Consider the following 18,876-nt stretch of genomic DNA (forward strand, 5'->3'; position numbering starts at 1 on the left):
ATCATAGCGCAAAGCTACAGGGACTGCTAGCTGTTAGCTCTGAGTGTGCTGCTCACTCTGAAATTTAAATAGGCTTTTTAACCTTAAGCTCTCATCCTCTGAGCCCAGTGGGGGCAGCTCTCAGGAGTACTTTTAAAAAGCCTACAAGAGTCGCTTATTTCCTGCAAGCATTACAAAAAAGTATGGTTTAACGTGAACAGGGGTGTTCACAGAAAAGATGAGTTAGTGCTTGTATGACAGAGGCTCTTGCGTTTCAAGTTAAAGGCAAGAGTCTGAGCATATTTCTGCGTGTGTTGTAATTTTTATGCATGCACATTTATGTTACAAAGCGTTTCTGCTTGTTTTGAGGAGCATGTCGGTGACAACTACCTAGGGGCTGTTTCTGTAGCAGACAGATTCATTGGCCAAAGTGTGGAGACAGATGACCCTTTTCCTGTTTGAGTACTACAGACAAGCACTTTCCACCGATCTCCACCACCAGCCGCTGCATAATAAGGCCCTAATGTTAAGAGCTGACAGTTAAGTCTGGATCCCTGCCATTGAATACCTCCAGCTAAATAACTTAGACGAGTAATAACCGACATGCATAAAAATGACACCCAAAAAACCCCATCAGCTGAGCAATTTCAAGCCAGTTTTGTCTTCTTTTGTTCATTTGATTGTGACAAAAAGTGTTATGGCAGTAAAGCGAGCAGAAGACAAAGTGGAATAGCAACAGATCTGAGGTCTGATGTCCTCAGAGAGAGCTTGTTTCTCACTGTCTTACACTGTAAACACACAACAGGCCACGCCTCTTTCGGTGCTGCATGCCAAGCCACAGGAATTCCCTCTCTGTTTTTTTTTCCTCCTCTCTCTCTCTTTCTATTCTAGTCTCTCTCCCTCATATTCCCGCCTTCTCGCATAGACCAATGGGAGAAGCTGGCAGGACGACTACTGAACCAGCAAGAATCTTCTGTCTAGCATTCCTCACACGATTGTACTCCCTCTCCTCTCACTTTGGTGTCTTTCTCACGCAGACTCAGACTTTTCTTTGCCCCCCACCAAAGATTGTGTTCTGAGATTATCCTAAACACTGGCATTAAAGTTACAAAACTTTGGCACTAATGTGTGGATGATCGAGAGGGGGCAAGGACAGATTGTTGGAAATATGCTTGCTAATGAATAGTTGTTCTTCTCCTCTCATCTCCTTCATGCATCTCATACCCTTTTTGTGTCTCTTCCACTGTCACCTTGTGTCTGTGCGATCATGCATGCGGGGATTGTGCCGAACATTGGCTGGCATTGTTGGAGACACCTGGGCTTTGATTTCATAATCCATGTCTCATGCACCAGATTAGGCCCCCATGTAAAAGACACCTCTGGCTTTTTACTTAATTCACTGCTAAGAATAGAACTCTGACTCGCTTGCCTGCTAGCTGTACACAGTTTTTACTGTGGAGCTGCTCCTGCCTGTATGAACACGCTTGCCTCGGCCTCTGTGTGTTTATGTGTGTTGTTCTACCTTTGTGCACGTCCGTTGCTGTAGCAATGTATGTCTATTATATGTTACATGCTTCTATGTATGTGGGTGAGACGCGACTGGGTGTTAGCCTGCGACGGTGCGTGTTTGAGTAGGCATCTTCACTCAGGACTTGGTGTTGGGTGGGGATGGGGGTTCTGGGTAAACCACAGAGCACTGAGGTTTTTGAAATCATCACACTTTATGGTTGAATGGTGTAAAAATAGATTGTGGTGAGAGACTTAAGGCTAAAAGCTTGTTTTATGACTTCATTACGCATAACATTTATATATCTGTGGCACGCTGTTTTTGATTAGCATTGTAGTGCTGAGTTTGTAGACGTGCTTAAGCCTTCAGTCTTAGCTGCTCATTGAGTTCCCTTTTGCGCTAATGAACGCTGGAGCCAGGCCCACACTGAGTGGAAGAAGGCTAGAGTTGCCTAATGAGCTTCTTTTACCACCCCCCTGTTGTCCTCTTCCTCTGCATCACCCCTCTTCCTCAAACAGTGTTCTCTGGATTCAGCATTTGCGCTGTTCAGTTGTGTTGTTTTTTTTTAAATTGCACTATTTCTATCTCATTCTATCAGTGCAGAAGCCAAGCTCCATATTAAAGGCTTAATATGATCTGAAGCTCTTGCTCTGTGCTCTGGATTCGCACCAACATATTAGTCAGCCGGCCAATCAGTCAGAGAAGAGAAGACTGGTCAGGGCTGCCTGAATTTCCTCACCTCCTTGGGGCCGCTGTGGTGCCACGCTGTGGCTCAACAGAAAGACAAGAGGCTTCAGTCCATTACTGCTGCTACTGAGAGGCAGGGTGCTGGACAAGCCGGGCCAATCTGCCTGCCTGAAGGCTACTACAACTGCTGTTTCATTGTGCTCAGCACAGAGCCCACTCTGTTGAGCAGCAGTGATGAGCAGAAGCCACCATGCTGCACTCACACATGGACAGGCACACACAAATCTGAGAATGCCATGCCTTCTTCCACTGCAACACCACCAGCGCGTTACTGCCATTCTTTTCTCACCAAACAAAACTCAGCACATGGGATGGTCTCTGTGGGTGTCATTATATTCATTATCTGGATTATTCTTCTTACTACTGTCTTAATTGTCTGACGGCACACTTTATTTGGGGAATGGCGGGAGGGCTAAACCTTGTTAGACAATAATTAAGATTGTCGTCCTGAAGTGCCTCGGCTAGTTTCGCTCCTACATTGAAAGGTCAGTGTCTCGGCTGCACTGAAATCCTTTGTTAGCTGTCCCAAACGGATTTGCGCTTGGTGAGCAGATGTGGCTGACATCGCCAGTAGCATGACCTTTAGTGATGGGAATGTCTCAGCTGTCTCCAGACCCCTTAACACATTCAGATGGAACCCCTTAGTGACTGCGGAGGGTGTTGAGCAGCACCCCATCTCTCTCTCTCTCTCTCTCTCTTCTCTCTCACTCACTCACTCACTCACTCACTCACTCACTCACTCACTCACACACACACACACACACACACACACACACACACACACACACGCACGCAGTAAAGCGAAAAACTATTCTGCAATTATGACATGCTGTTGCATGCAGCACACACACATCTCCTGGCTTCACATTCCCACTGCTAATATCATTAAACTGCACACCAACATTACCTGTAACACCAATTTTCTTCCAGGAATGCTGATGTACGAGTGCATTTATTTGTGTGGTTGGGTTTTTTTTCTTTTTTTTTCTTTTTTTTTTTTTTTAAGACATCAAGGCTAATGCACATGTGTATGCGTTTCAGGTGGCGTTGTACAACACAGACCAGGAAGGGAGTGATAGTCCAAGAAGCAGCCTTAACAACAGCCTGTCTGATCAGAGTCTGGCCTCCGTCAATCTCAACAGCGTGGGCAGTGTGCACAGCTATACACCGGTAAGAACTAGGATGAATGTTGTTGAGTGAATTGTCATTTTTATGGATTCAGCACTCTAAACATAATCTTAAATGTTCTCTTGATTGCAAAGTTTAACTTTCACATTGACTAATTTAGAAAGGCACTAAAGATAGACAAGCTCTACCTCCCCTCCTAAAAACCCCCAACAAAAAACATGAAACATCAAAAGTTAATGAGACCTGGGTTGGTTGATTCAAACAGCCATAAAACAAGAGGAAACACCCTCACCTGCAGCAGTGTATTTTAAAAAAAAAAAGAGCTTTGGAAAAATACAGCAGCAGTTTTATTCCCTGCACTGTACAGTCTCAGGAAATGCATTTTTCTTCTGATCACCAAACACCTGCAACAAAAGAATTGGTTGCTACCCTCTCCCTGAGCCAGTCAGGCTTGATACAGATTTGACGTGGGCCGCGTCTTATTGAGGTTGACCTAAGCGGTGCCATAAAGACCTCAGGTTTATTTGCAGCAATTAATCTGCATCGTTCATGGGAACAAAGAAAAAACAATAAAGGTGCCAGGGCAGGTTGTTCCTGCTGTTCTGCAAAGAGTCAATAGTGTAGAACAGTGGGATTTTTTTTGTTTGTTTCTGGCTCTTACTGAATATTTGTAACAGGATATTTATATAAATTTGGTGTAATTGTTGTTTTTTGAGCACTAAGCACTTACAGCCAAATGATAAATTGTCATTGTGTTCATATTTTTCCAAGCCGTAGGAGAGCCACAGTCGCTAAATGAATGAAAATGAAACACTGCCAGGCTTAGAAAGTGTACTGTATCCCATATTTTATCTGCTCAGAAAGTCCCTGGAGTCTTTCTTCAGAGGAGCCAGCCGTAGACGGTAATAGACCGAGGTTCAGGGTGGACATGAGCTGGAGTACAACATCAGGAAGGGGGTTAAGGGAAACAGAGAAAAATGTGCACACTCCTGGAACCCAGACAAAGAGAAGTGCTTCCTCTGATGTCCTCCCACCAGAGATGCCCCCTCTTTGGTGTGGTCCTCCTGCATCCTAGAGCGCTCCGTGCTCCAGGCGCTGGGCATCGATCGGCTCAGCCTGATGGATGTGCTCGCTCTCTCTTCTCTGTCTCTCTCTCACTCTCACACACAGCCAAAGCAGCAGCTCACAGTAAACACTCCGGCTTTATTATCACCTCTTCACTCTTAGCCTTGCCAGTCTGTGAGCCATGCGCTTCAGCAGCGTGCCCACATATTGGAAGAGGAAGATGTTATGATCAAAAATTGGACGTGAACTCTCTTGTAGTGCTAGCCCACAGTGGTAACAGGTCAGGTCCTACTTTGTGAAATAACCATGGTTTTGTGTTGCTGCACTTGCTGTGGTGAATCTCATAGATAAATTCTTAGCTGGAGGGGACGCTGCTTGCCGTCTCACACCCAGGGGCAGTGCATAACATTGACTGCCCACACAAATACATGGATAAAATGGCTGCTTATTTGTACAAGGTATTGCTATTGATTTTGTTTTAAATACATTTTGCTTAGCCACCTGAGTATTGGCTTTGTGTCCATTCGAGTTGCTCTCTTAATGTTGTGTGAGCCAAGGCGGTAAGCACTGACCTAGATTGTTGTGCTTCGCGTAATTGTTCTTTATATGTAACATGACTGACACCCTTTCAGGCGGAAATAGACATTGTAGCCGTCACTCCTCAGAACAATTAAACCATGCATGTGTTTGAGAACTGCTTTATATTTGATGCGGTTCCTTGATAAGGTGAGCATGGTGTGGGTATCTTTGAAAAGTACAGGTGCTCCTCTACAGTAATCCCTGTAGCTTATACCTTAACCAGTGAAACATCAAACAAAGTGTTGGTCACTTTTGTAACTCTTTGCTGTCGTTACTCTCTTCATTTGTCCAGGTGACCAGTCACCCAGAGCCTGTGTCCCAGTCTATGAGCCTCCAGCAGCCTCCCCAGTCCCAGTATAACATGCCAGACAGGGACAAGCAGCTCTTGTTCTCAGAATTTGAAGATCTCAGTGCCTCCTTCCGCAGCCTTTACAAGTCTGTTTTTGAGCAGTCCTTCAGCCAACAAGGTAAGTGGGCTCACGGGAGCATCAAGTGGAAACCTAATAGAGGGCCTAAGCTTCAATCATCAAGGAACAGGATGATTCTCAGAACGATTTTCCTAATGCGGGTTTGTTCTTAACAGCTGGGGCTATAGAGAGTCTTTAGGCACTAATGAGGTTTACAAAGAATTGAGCAGGTTTTCAAACAGGCTGACGAGCCTATAGTGGAAATCTATACTGAGTATTTTCACGATCTTCTGCCAGAGAAAATGTAAAAACCACCTCATTTAATATACAAAAGCAGAGTCTGAGAGTCTGTGTATTTCATTAACCGACGCAGGCTTAATTCTCCACACGTTTCTTCACGTTAGACAAATGCTGTCTGCATCTTGTCACATGTCAAGTTTTTCACGTAGGGTATGTTTCATCAGATGAGTGGAAGAGGTTGCAGGCAGCTTAAGGCCTCAGTAAATCTGTTGGATTTGAGGTTCATTTGTCATAATGATGGGGAATTTGTATCATATAATACACGGTGTTGGATAGAGCACAGCTTTCCAAAGGGCTGTGAGTCCCTGCAGAACAAAAAGCAGTTTTGCTTGTAATCTGATTGACTGATAAACATGGAGCACTTGACAAGCGAGTTATGAGCAAAGTCGACTGAGCTTTCTGTGTATAACCTACTTTCACAAATCAAATGCATTTCATGCTAATGTTTTCAAAGAGTTCCTCTCCTTTAATCTATCATCTATGTTTCATTAGTTGAAAGTTGTAACCTTTTTTTATGTGCATAAAAGTGAAATCTCTTAGTCAGACAAGCTCTAGCAATTAAAAAGCGTAAATAATCGAGCTAGAGGATTTCACACTCTGCCGCTGTAGACAGTGAGCTAATTCACTGGCTTTGATAATAGGTAATGAGCTCGCATTATTATTCTGGTGCCGCGTTAATTGCTTTCTGTATTTCCCTCGTTGGACAATGGGCTTTCTGTGCCGATAAGAGATGCACCTTTGTCACCCCTGCAGTGAGTGTTACGTGCCGATTGTGGAGGTGCAGGGCTGGAGTCAGCTCTAAAAGCACTCCAGTGAAATAGGTTTACTGTGCCAAAGCTGTGAAGGACAGTGCCTCTTACGACCACTCCCCGGCACTCAGATGATTGCAGTTGGGTGTGCAGATGTTCATGCTCCAGTCATGTCTGCGCAGCAGCACGATGAATCTGTCAAAGACGGCGTAGCTGGAGAAGAGTGTCGACGGCAACTCGAGACAGCGAACCTTAGAATCAAAACTGGTGCTGAGTCATTCCCTGACACGATAAAATGGCAGCTGGCCTGTCTCACTACTTAAGTACAGGAGGCCCCTGTCTGTCAGATGCTAAGACTGATGACCTGAAGTAGATGTTTAAACATGTGTTGGCTCCCGACTCTTATTTGTGTTTCTGCTTAAGTGCCTTAAATGCATTCGATCCTGCAACCATGCGAGTGCATTTGTTTGGAAAATTAGTAGCAGCTGGAGCTACGGCTAAATATAGTTTCATTATAAATTAATTTTCCATTATTTTTAGATTTAGTGATTCCCAGGGGCCAGGGTAATGTCTACAAATTGCTTTTTGCTGTAATAGAAAATGGTGCAAAATCTAAACGTGGTGATGAGAAACGTATAAAAGCAACACATCCTCAAAAGTGAGAAGCTGAAACAAGTACCTAAGTAAAAAGTCAAATTATATTGAGTTAGTTGTTGAATAATTTTTCATAATTTTCCTTGTTCCTGCACTGATTGTCTTTGTTTTATTGTAAATACAATTAAAAATTAATTGTGTTAATAATTCTTTACTTTATTGATGTTTTATTTTTCAGGTCTGATGGGCATACCGGCAGATTCCTCCCAGCAGACCCACACCTCCTGCTCCTATCAGCACTCCCCCAGTGGCACCATTAGCTCTCAGAACAGCCTCTCAAACAACCAGTCTAACAGCCACCCTAACAGCCACTCCACCAACAGTGGTCAGGTTCCCCTGTCCCATCCTGCCCAAGCCCACCCTGGCCACGGCTCGCCCCATGCGCAGCACCTCTCGCAGCACGGGGGCCCTCACAACCAACACAGCCAACACGCTCAGCACAGCCAACACAGTCAGCACCCACAGCACCAACAGCACTCCCAGCATCCCCAGCATGCTGCGCACTCCCAGCACGGGCAGCATCCATCGCAGCACCAGTCCCACAGCCAGCACCCGCAGCAACACACGCCACACCCCTCTCAACACACACAGCACAGCCAGCACCCTTCTCAACATGGACAGCAGCACCAGAGCCTCTCCCACCAGCCCCATCCTACCCAGCAACAAATGGCCTGCAACACAGGTAAGGCCCTCTGTCTGTCACTTGTCTGTGGACCCAGCGTCGCCTCGTGTTGTTCACTCTTCATCCTGTCCATCACGCAAACCACATGTAAAGCAAAGACACCGTGCTCACAGCTGAATTGGATTTCTTATCGGTTCTCTTTTTTTTTGTGTGTGTGTAATAAAGCACTGAGAAATTGTTTTAGATGCTGAAGACTAAAATCATCTCCTGATTTATTATCTGTGCTGTTGAGAACAAAGCAGTGCTGAAGCCGCTGATTTCTGCAGCCTGTCCAGTCACCTGGCACCTCCTAGTGGCCACACCACAGCACTGAACTGTTTAACACCCCAAAAAAGGGGGTTTTATATTTGGCATTGACTTCTTATTCATTTTTCAGAAAAAGACTGCCAGCAAAACCATAAATGTGACTAAAATGACCTGACCTTTATGTGTAGACATTATTGTTGTTGTCAGGAAATAATGGCTTGCCATCGCCAGACAAAAGCTGTTTTCACACAATGCACCCTTCAACCTTTTTTCGACATTACCCAACAGAGCTCCTTTTAAGACTGCAAATGTCCAATGCAGTCTGATCAGACATTAAATGATCTTTTTTGTATGTATTTTTGGAGCGTAGTGGAGAGAAAACAGGAAAACTGGGAGAAAGGTAAAAAATGGCTAAGGGGCAGATGCAAACCTGGGCTTCTGCATTAACCATTTAGCAAACTGATCACATGCTCAACCCTGTGAGCTTAACCTACACCCCAGACATTAAATAGTCTTTAACCTGCTATCTCTTTATTACAATATCCCTGTGAGCCCGGAGGGAGTAGTCATCCTGAAAATCCTGAGCAAGAGGGTCATCATGTGTGCTCCCTCACTGTAGCCTTTACCCAGGCCACACCCTGTCCTAAACCAAACAATGAGACTCTCCTTATGTGTACTCAGACAGCTGCTCAAATCTCGTTCTTCCGATACTGTCCAGAGTTCATGTGTGAAAACGGCTCAGTCCCCAAAATGTACAGTTGTAACTGTTACCTCACATTTGAGGTTTAAATTCCTCTTAGCTGGATAAAACTACAACAGATGAGCACTAAAATGTGTCATGTACAGACAGAGATTTCAGTCCTCATACCACATGGGTCCATATTAAATGGGTTGCAACTGGCCCTACTCGGTGAGGGGGAAACTCCATTTGAACCAGAAGGGGAGGCAGACACGTTCTGCCAGAGCAAGTGCTTCTACAATTATGACTGAAACTGTATTTGTCCCTGGCGTGAACTTGGCATTGGAACCAAAATCACATGACTTTGATCTCTTACCTTGTAATGTTACACATAGTATGCTGTGTGTGTTGCAGGTTTACTGTCTGACTGGTACCCAAATCTGGATGCACTGAAAGAAAGCTGTCGTATTGCTAGCAGCTATAACTGGGCTGATGTCGACCTTTCACCTTACCAAGGTGCGGTTTGGTCACTACAAGTAGATCTCAATCCATTTGCAGTTATTAAATTTGATAAGTGAAGAATTTATAAAAACCTTTTGCTGTCAGATTTACCTCCTGTCTAACATGTATGCAGTCAGAAGATTTAAAGCTAGAAGCTGACAGTACAGTAATGCCCCAGCTTTTGATTGAGTGCTCAAATGTTGACTCTGTGGAGTTGATTACCAGTTTAATTAAACTGAGCTCTTCAATTAAATAACACTGCCTTCAAGTTTAATTACCAAAACACCAAGCTCAGCAGGTCAGTTTATCCAATTACAGTCTAGGATTGCAAGGTAGGATGTTTTTAAATATCACCCACTGAAGGTTACTGACATAATGAATATATATTGCAGCAAAGTTTTTGCTACTTGTTTGTAAATTAGTTTGTCATTTACTAAAATTTATATTCTGTGGAAAGTCAACTGGAGCGGTTTCACACATTTCATTGTCACAAAATTTTATTTTAAGTCAGTTAAGTCCAGCACCACCTGCTTCTCGTGTGCTAAAATGTATGTTTTATCTTCCCAAGGACTGAGAGAGAGCATGAGACAAGCGGAGTTGAACAACTGGTCTCTGGAACCCACCCAAATCGCAGACCTCTGCTCATCCATCAACCAGTTTTTTGCCCGCACTGGTGTGATCCAGCCACAGGGGGAAGTGCAGCCTCCCGTTTGCCATGGCTCCATGCACACCAACAAACCCAGCCAGCACCTCAACGCAGGTTAAACAGCTGATTCTTAACCTTTCAGCCCTAATCAGAGATCATTGTTGTCGTGTAAATGTGCATGTTTGTGGGTCTGAAATGACTATCGACTCAAAAAGAGTAATCTGTATGTTTCCTTTGATTGGAAATCCAGTAATCTGTGTAATGAAAGATTCATCCAATTATATTTTGACCCTTTTCCTTGATTAGTTTAGTTTGTATTTCATTATACAGTATATGAATGCTTAATTGCTTAAACATCAGCTTTCATGAGGAAGTCTTTTTGCCGTTGCACATTAACAATTGTTTATCTGGAAGATTTTTCCTCCTTCCAAGTCAATCTCACAAACAGTTTGCCTGTCTTTAAGGACAAATATAGATTTGTTAGCTATGAAGCACTGGTTTCTACACCAATAATAAATATAACTTGACCTTAGAGAGGAAATAATTCACAAATGGATAAAAGTACCAACACTGGCACTAAACTAGGAGAGTGCGAACACTACCCAACCTTATGAACTTTATAGTGTAGTTACATTTAGTTGCATGAGTTATAATAATAACGATGATAATAATAGCAATAATAATAATAATAGCAAGCAGCTTGGCTGCACAGTGGTGCATCAGATGTCTCACAGTAAGAAGGTTCTGTGTTTGTACCTGTCAGAGGACACGCTTGTCAGTTTAATTGGTGATTTTAAAGTGGCTGCTGGTCTAATGATAAATGGTTATGTTTCCCCGTGTTAGCCTGTTAAAAAAAGACACTGTGCCAGGATGAGCGAGGTTAGCCAGGGGTGAAGAAGTCTTCATGCATGGAATAAATTGTCACTGTATCAATCCTAAATGTCTAGACTTAGTTGAATAAGGAGAGATTGTCTGGAAGAATTGATGATTTATTGAGATATATACATTTTGATTAATAAGCTATTTGGCGATTAGACTCCGATGAGCAGAAATGAGTCCCAGCATGGATAGAAACTGGGATGGGAGGCTTGGATGGGGCTTTGAATGACCAGGCTGAGGCGGGTATCATGAAAGAGTCTGAAAGGAAGAATGACAGACGAACACTGAGATTTAACTGGTCGATGGGAGCAGATGGCTGTCTTTCCCTGTTTCTTCCTGTTAAATGGGAGTTCTTTCTTCCCAATATCGTCAAGTGCTTGCTCAAAGGGGGTCCTTCAATTGTTTGGGCTTTTGGTCTTTTATTGTATGGACTTTACCTTACAATATAAAGTGTCTTTAGGAACTCTATAAAAAAAACTGAATGAATTTTGAACCAACTGATTGGTTCAGAGCGCAGAAAAGAAAATGATTGGAGTATTGGGAAGGAGGAAATGACCTAAAGAATAGAGTAGGAAACACTCAGGAAAATCAGACAGATGAGTGAATACAGATCTTCTTTATTGAACATGTGTGTAAGCTTGATTTGTGTTCCTCATAGTGCTATCAGAGGAGTAAAACAGTAATTCCTCAACCTACCTGCACAATGCTGTGTAGTTTAAAATGTAGTTTTACTTGAAACAAAGAAGCTCTGATAAAGTTTTAAGTTGTAAATTTTAATTATTTATTGTCAAAGTTCCTGAAATTTACCCACAATTTAAATTTTGTGGTAAAATGACTGTTTCCTAAAACGGAAATGGTGGCCAAACTGGAACATTTTGAAAGTGGCTACTGAGGATTTTCAAAATAATAGGTCCTGAGTGGCAAACATGCACATTTTGGTGCCTGTGTCCACTCAGTGTTCATTCTCTCCTTATTTTATATGACTAATTTTAGTGGCCTGAACAGATAAGAAGATAAAACAAAGGTTATTTGTCAGCAAAGGTGTTTTCCATCTGGTTTAAAAGATCTTTTAATTAAAGTTTCCATTTTTCTCAGCAGGAAACCTGTACATGGACTCCAGACAAAGTATGTCCATGATGGTTCCTCCAGCATATCCCCACATGCCCCCTATGAGCAGTGCAGGACCCACTATGACAGGTGACATATAGCCACAGCAGAAGCATGGATGAAATTATTCTTCATAACAGTTTTCTTACCTCAGTTTGAATGTTTTGGGTTTTGTTTGTTTCTTTTTTGTTTTTTAAGCACAAACGAACACTTCCTCTGCTCTTGCTCTCCAGGACACCATGCACAGATGAACCAGCAGCACATGATACCTGCCAGAAACTTCCAGATGCATCGCATGCAAGCTGACGATATCCAGGATGATTTTGATTGGGACTCCATTGTCTAGCTGCTAAAACTGCTTCTCGCAAATACACAGGAGCGAAGGGAGGAGATGGAAGCCAGGCTGAGCTGAAAAGGCCGCAGGTGGAGGAGGCCAATGTGGGTGGACTGCAGAAGAACATTTGAGAAGCTTTGGTGGAGAGACGCAGAATTCAGACTTCAGAGTCCTGACAGTTTAAAACAAAAACAAAAAAATAAAAGCAAAACATAACTAGAAAATGTTACTTTGAAGACAATCATATTTAGTCGGACATTTTAAAGTGATTGCTTACAAACTTGTGTAGAAGCAAGTTGAACACATTCACGTCTGAACCACGTGTTCCTCAGCCAGCCCTCTCCCCGTCCCTAGCGAGCGGCCTTCCAAAGTCCGAGCCCCCTCCCCCCTCCCTCCTCCCCTCCTCCAGCCTCCTGCTCCGTAACCGTTATGTGATTTGAGCGGCGTGTTCAGCTTGTAATTCTTCTCGTGTTGACCTTGGCCTCAGCTGCCTCTTGGATGAGTTTCTCTCTTTATTTTTTCTTTTTAAATTGTTATTTTCTTCTTCTCCTTTTCTTTTTTTAAAATGAAACACAAGCCGTCGCTGTGAGTGATGTCATGGTGTTTGTTGGTCACTTTTCGGAGAAAGTTGTCCCGCTGTGGCTGAATCAGTGGTTAAAGATAGGTTTACAAAAAACAAACAAACACAGGGTTTTAAATGTGTAACCAGGCTTGATGTTAAACAAACCAGAATAGAAAACAAGAGGGAGATCACGGAAAGTGTCGTGATTTTTTTTATTTTATTTTTTTTTTATGTTTTTGTTTGTTTGTTTTGTTTTTTAAAGCCAGCCAATGTGATCAGTCTCACTGCATTAGACGAGTTATGGGAGTACAGCAACTGTCTTTCTTTATTTCTCTGTCCCAAGCACTTCAAGATGAATGAATGAGTGGAAGATGATAGCAGAGAGAAGTCAGATATTAGTCATTTTAAAATTCATTCAGCCCAGAGTTGATTTAAGCTCTCCGTTTGCATCATGTTTGTTCATATTTGGCTCTTCCATTCTCATTAAACAAGTTTTAGGCTTAAAGTTTGAACAGCAGCTTTCAGGCCAACTTATTACTGAACATTAACGGTAACAATATTTGCATGTTGGTCAAACAAGGAGCTGCATACAGTAATGTTTAAGATGTGTGAACTCTAAAGTGTCCTGTTCAGTTAAAAAAAAACATAGGGGGGGACTGAAATGTCCATTACTTATATTTTGTAAACAAGACATAAGCTGAAGTCTTTAAACGAAACACTTCTACTGTGGAGGATTTAATTGTTAATTTTCTTCCTGAGAGTTAATTGAGAGCATTGTTACCTTAATGTAAGGGAATACAAGGAAAATATTAGTCCAGTTTCAAAGATACTAAATCGGTCGCGCTATCATCATCACTTTATTACCTTGAAATTTTTGCTATTTGCTCAGATTGAGTGTGAGTTTTTTCTCTCTTAGCAGGTTGTGATCGAGGGTTATGACCTGATAATGAGCGACTGGCAGATCAGTTTTTTTCTTTTGGAGAGAGCTGGGCTGCAGTCGCACAAGCCTAAAGACCGGTCGGAAACTCCCTGGTAACCACCAGTCACTAAGGAAAAATACATTTTTGCTAGGGGAAATCAGCCACAAATATGAGTGCTGTGCTGTGCAGAAAACCTGCTTGTGATTGCTTTTATCACCAGCCGTGATCGCCTGCTGTTTGCACGGAAGACGCCAAGTACTCACTAAGTGTGCGATGGAAACCAGAAATGAAGACCATTTGCTTTCATAGTAAAAGTCTTTTGAAATATGTTTGTTGGGTCTGTAAGGCACAATTTCTGAGTGTTCACAGATACCGCAAAGGCTCTCAACTTGTTTGTTGGCGTCTTCCATGCAAACTACGGGCGACCACGGCAATCTGATAACAACCACAGCAATGCTTTTTGGTGGTTTTTGGCGGAGCACCCTCTTTGCAACTGGTTTCACCAGGAGACCGCCAACAACCTCGAGAAATTACTCACCAACTGGTTGTGGAATGCACATTTTTCCATAGTGACCAGTGGTTTCTATGGGGTTGTTAACTGGTCTGTAAGCTTGTGTAACTGGCACCTTAATCTTAAGCTGCTGGAAGTGGGCTCATATTTACTGCTCACACATAAGAGTCTAATTCTGGCAATAAGCATATTTCCTAAATTAAAGAATTAGTCCAAACCATAGATTAAATGTTTTGCTGTAGTAACAGTAAACTGTAGAGAATCCAAATAGTAACACTTTCAATTCTTGCTGACTTGAAACAGGTTATTAAAGTAAATTGTATTTTGAAAAACAAACAATTGAAACGTAACACTGCCTTCTCAAAGAGAAACAAATCTGATCAGCAGAGCAGACATGGCGTTTTCTTTTTTTTTTTCTTTTTTTTTTTTCCTGCTTCATTGTCACTTCTGATGTTTAAATTTTTTGGGAGGATATTAATTTTTTTCTTTAAACTGCCCACAGGTTTTTTTTTTTAAATAGAGATTTTGCTACTATACAATCATAACCGAATGAGAAATGTGACTCATACAGGACGTACAGTATATATGTGTGCTGGTTATAGAGTGTGTGTGTGTATGTGTGTGTGTATGTTTGGTTTTATTGTAATTTTAGGGCTATGATTGATTACTGCAATCATCTCTATGCTATCTATGAGCACAAAGCAGATGCACACAGTGCTTAAAGACTAGATTTGACTTAGACTTTTTCTTGGAAAAGGGTTTCTGAAGCACAGAACAGGGAAATCGGTGGTTCTGGAAACCTGTCCACTGTGTCCTGTAACAAGTGGCTCCTTAATCAGACAGGCGCTGAACTTTAGAGACACTATGTTTTTTGTTTTTTTTTGTTGTTGTTTTTTGTTGTTTTCAAGTTCTTTGCACACTTTTTGTTTACTCATCTGATTGAAGCTGCAAAGAACCATGTGGATCGAGTAATCATTCATATTAGTTCAGTCATTCATTCACCTATCCATCATTTCACTTTTAGTCTTCCTGACATCTAGAAACAATGAACAGGATTATTTTTGTCCTCTGTACATCTATGACACTATATTTTGGGAAGTTGAAATTGATACCAACCTTAATTAAATATGGTAAATATGAAGCTACCGAGACACAGAAATGCTGGTTAACACAATCTTTTTGCATTTTTGTACATATTCCCAGTTTATGGAGTTCAGATAATTATTACAGTTGTTTTGCACCAAAAGAAATTTTGTTACTTCTTGTCCAACATCTTTTTTAGAAACGTTTCACAACTTTCTGTCTCCTTCTGGGTTTTGCGACATCATTCATTGCTAATGAAAGATTTGTTGCACTACTTTTTTTTTCATAGTTTGCTGTGGTCAAAGGCACTGCAATTTTAGAAATGCCAGCAAATAGAAAAACGCTGCTAAAGCACACAAAACACAACTATAATAGAAAAATGCCACAAAAGATTACCAAAAAAAACAACTCACAAAACGCAGTGGAAGTGTTTTTGGGACATAGTAATGTGACGGAACAGCTGCAGCAGTGACAAGCTGACAGTAGACGGCTAAGAGTAAACGTGTATCTACGATATTAATTGAATTCACATCAGTTTTATATATATATATATATATTGCGCCACACAGCAACAGTCGCCTTAAGGTGGTTTATATTGTAAGGTAAAGACCCTACAATAATATAGATTAAGACCCCAACAATCATACAACCTCCTCAATGAGCAATGACTTGGGAACATTGGGAAGGCAAAACTCCCTTTTAACAGGAAGTAACCTCCAGCTGAACCAGGCTCAAGGAGGAAGGCCTTCTGACACTAAAGGCCTGTGGAAGAGAATCCTATAATGAGTCACGTGACACATTAGCTGCATCCTTTTCTCCCTCACAACACCGATGAATCCTCCGCTTTTAAACACGTCTCGGTGCATTCGGCCTGTTTTGGTTTCTGTCACTTCTGCTGCTGATCCTTCACATTATTTTCTCCCTAAAAGCGTTTGCGCTGTGTTTTGAGATTTCAAGATTTTTCTTTGTGCCGGTTTTCTTAAGTTGCAGTGTGTTTGACCTCTCAGGGCCACCGTATAAATCCTGCACTCTGGCATCATATTTACCATATGGACGCGTAATATTCTCATCAAACCCAGCTAGAAAGTGGAAGAGATGTCAAACTATCCCAGAATTTCAAACGATTTCTTCAAGACAGTTAAGCAACAAAGACTGCAGTAGTGGGCATAGTTTTGATTTTATACTTGGAAGACAATCATGGATTCTTTTTTATGATTTTATGATATTGCGAAATGTTTTTTCTTATTGTGTAAAAAGGCACTTTCAAGTCTCTTTTTTTTTTTCTTCTTCTTTTTTCCCCCCCAAATTGGATGGTGGAAAGCCATGCTTCTGAATACATAGGTGTGTTTTTGTTTTGTTTTTTGAATCTATTACCAGCCTGGTTTTATACTGTAGACCTTCTATTAAACTGACCAGAGCTGCACTGTGCAGAAGAACTTGAGTTCTTTTCTTTGAACTAATAATACTGCCATTGATTTTTATTTTTATTTTTAAATTGTTGTTGTTTTTTTAATTTCAGCTTTTATTTTGTTTTGTTTTTTTGTCCCCTGCCAGTCACACACCTGTATACTTTTGCATCATTCTTGCCATGTTCCTTTTCTCCCTTTGTTTATCAAATGTCTGCTGATTGTGGAGGATCGCTTTATTCAACTGCCGGGAATTTTCAAAATTAGGACTCAGACAGGACGCTTAAGCCACCTGAGTTAACCAGTTCATGACTCTTTTGGGTGAGTGTGGGCCAAAGGACTGCAACCGAAGACAGCAGCAACAAAATAAAAACAAAAAAGGAGAATCGTGTTTGTTCTTCGATGATCTTAAGGGCCTGAAATGGAGAACATCCAGCGAGCCGTTGGTTGGAGTGAAAATGGAGTGTTTCGTTTCTTCCAGGCGAAGACGGTGAACGCGTATAGTACTATAAAAGCACATCATCCGGCAGGAAAAGCAGAAGATTTGATCGAGCGGATGAAAGGGAAAAGAAAACGGTGTTGACAATGACTGGATCACAATCAGTTTTACATTATGTCTGAGTGAGTGTGTTCGCTTGTGGGAGTTTAAGTTCCTTTTTTTTTTTTTTTTTCCCAAGATGATGATTTAAGTTTTTAAATACCGCTGGACATGTACCTGCCAGAGAGATTATTATTATTATTATTATTATTATTATTATTATTATTGGGGGGGAAAGATAATGGGGAAAAAAAGTCTTGTTACAAAATGGGAGAGAACTGCCAACATCTACTGCTGATTGGGGCCTGTTTTATTCAGTGCTGGTGTTGTTGTGCTTGTACATATATGTCTTCAATCATCCCCCCCATCCCTTTTTTTTTTTTCCCCCTCTTGGGGGTGGGGTATCAAGGCAGAGGGTGGGTCTTATCCATGAATGAGGAAGGGAGAAGAATAGAGTATTTTGTTATTGTCCAATCAGAGGGTGACAGTATGTATATATCTATATTGTATATATGTGATAAAAAAAATGCGTTGGCTTTTTGTGTGACACTACCTTTTACTTGTACTATGGTTCTACATTCAGTGTTTCAGTGTTGATAATATATATTTGGTTTGTGTTTTTATTTTTCCGTTTTTTTGATTTTGTCTCTGTCATTTCTTGTAATTTTTTCCCTCCTATATTTGTCTTCGTTTTTGTTTATTGCACGGTTTATTACTTTTGTTGTCCGATGAGGTGACACAGCTACTCTTTGTATTCGTTTAGTGCTGTAAAATAACTCAAGTGTTATTAGAATTGTCGATACCACCGCCCACCCCCACCCCCTTCCCCAATATGCATGAATGGCACTTAAAGAAATAAAATATGGTAACTTCACTGTGGAATAATGTGCTGTTTGAGCTTTTTCTGAAATCTTAAAGCCCGTAGGAGATGAGTTCTTTTTATTTACAATAAATAATCTGAAGACATTTGTTTTACTTGCCACATAATTTGAGCAACTTGTATCACTTGTGTCCCAAGTGATACAAGTTCAGTCAGTTTCAATTATATAGCGCCAATTGACAACATCAGTAAGCCCATTTGACCAAATGGTGACAATGGGAAGAAAAAAACTGCCCTTTAACAGGAAGAAACACTCAGTGCATTATGAGAGCTGAACTATCGTCATGTTATGTGCAGAAGTCTCAATCAGACCACGGAGAGCAAAGATCTCCCGGGGCCACCTGTAAAGTCATTCTGTTGTCTTGCTGTTGCCTAACTAGTGCATCAGTAACACACCTGCGTTTATTTATATATATATATATCTATCTATATATCTATATATATCTATATCTATATATATCTATATCTATATATATCTATATCTATATATAGATATCTATATATATATATATATATAGATATATAGATATATATAGATATAGATAGATATAGATAGATAGATAGATATAGATATATATAGATAGATAGATAGATATATAGATATATATAGATAGATAGATATAGATAGATATAGATATATATAGATAGATATAGATATAGATATAGATATATAGATATAGATATAGATAGATATATAGATATATAGATAGATATATAGATAGATATAGATAGATAGATATAGATATATCTATATAGATATAGATAGATATAGATAGATAGATAGATA

The 18,876-nt window shown here is 41.0% G+C and overlaps 1 protein-coding gene across 3 annotated transcripts in view; it reads left to right on the forward strand.

The window, feature by feature from the left end:
* Positions 1 to 18,307, forward strand: part of foxj3 (forkhead box J3) — a 101,458-nt gene extending 83,151 nt beyond the window's left edge. For 2 of the 3 annotated variants that reach the window (XM_085274371.1, XM_085274372.1), the window contains exons 6-12: positions 3,275 to 3,403; positions 5,298 to 5,472; positions 7,294 to 7,797; positions 9,137 to 9,238; positions 9,792 to 9,983; positions 11,844 to 11,945; positions 12,089 to 18,307. In XM_085274371.1, the coding sequence (XP_085130497.1) occupies positions 3,275 to 3,403; positions 5,298 to 5,472; positions 7,294 to 7,797; positions 9,137 to 9,238; positions 9,792 to 9,983; positions 11,844 to 11,945; positions 12,089 to 12,201 (1,317 nt within the window). In that variant the 3' untranslated portion in view covers positions 12,202 to 18,307. The remainder of the gene's footprint in view (positions 1 to 3,274; positions 3,404 to 5,297; positions 5,473 to 7,293; positions 7,798 to 9,136; positions 9,239 to 9,791; positions 9,984 to 11,843; positions 11,946 to 12,088) is intronic. The other variant, XM_085274373.1, reaches the window with a different exon arrangement.
* The last annotated feature ends 569 nt before the right edge of the window (positions 18,308 to 18,876 follow it).

This window comes from Mchenga conophoros, linkage group LG5 (assembly GCF_057382185.1).
Source record: "Mchenga conophoros isolate Kocher_MC1m ecotype Shallow Benthic linkage group LG5, M_conophoros_male_GT1.1, whole genome shotgun sequence".
Classification (NCBI taxonomy): domain Eukaryota; kingdom Metazoa; phylum Chordata; class Actinopteri; order Cichliformes; family Cichlidae; genus Mchenga; species Mchenga conophoros.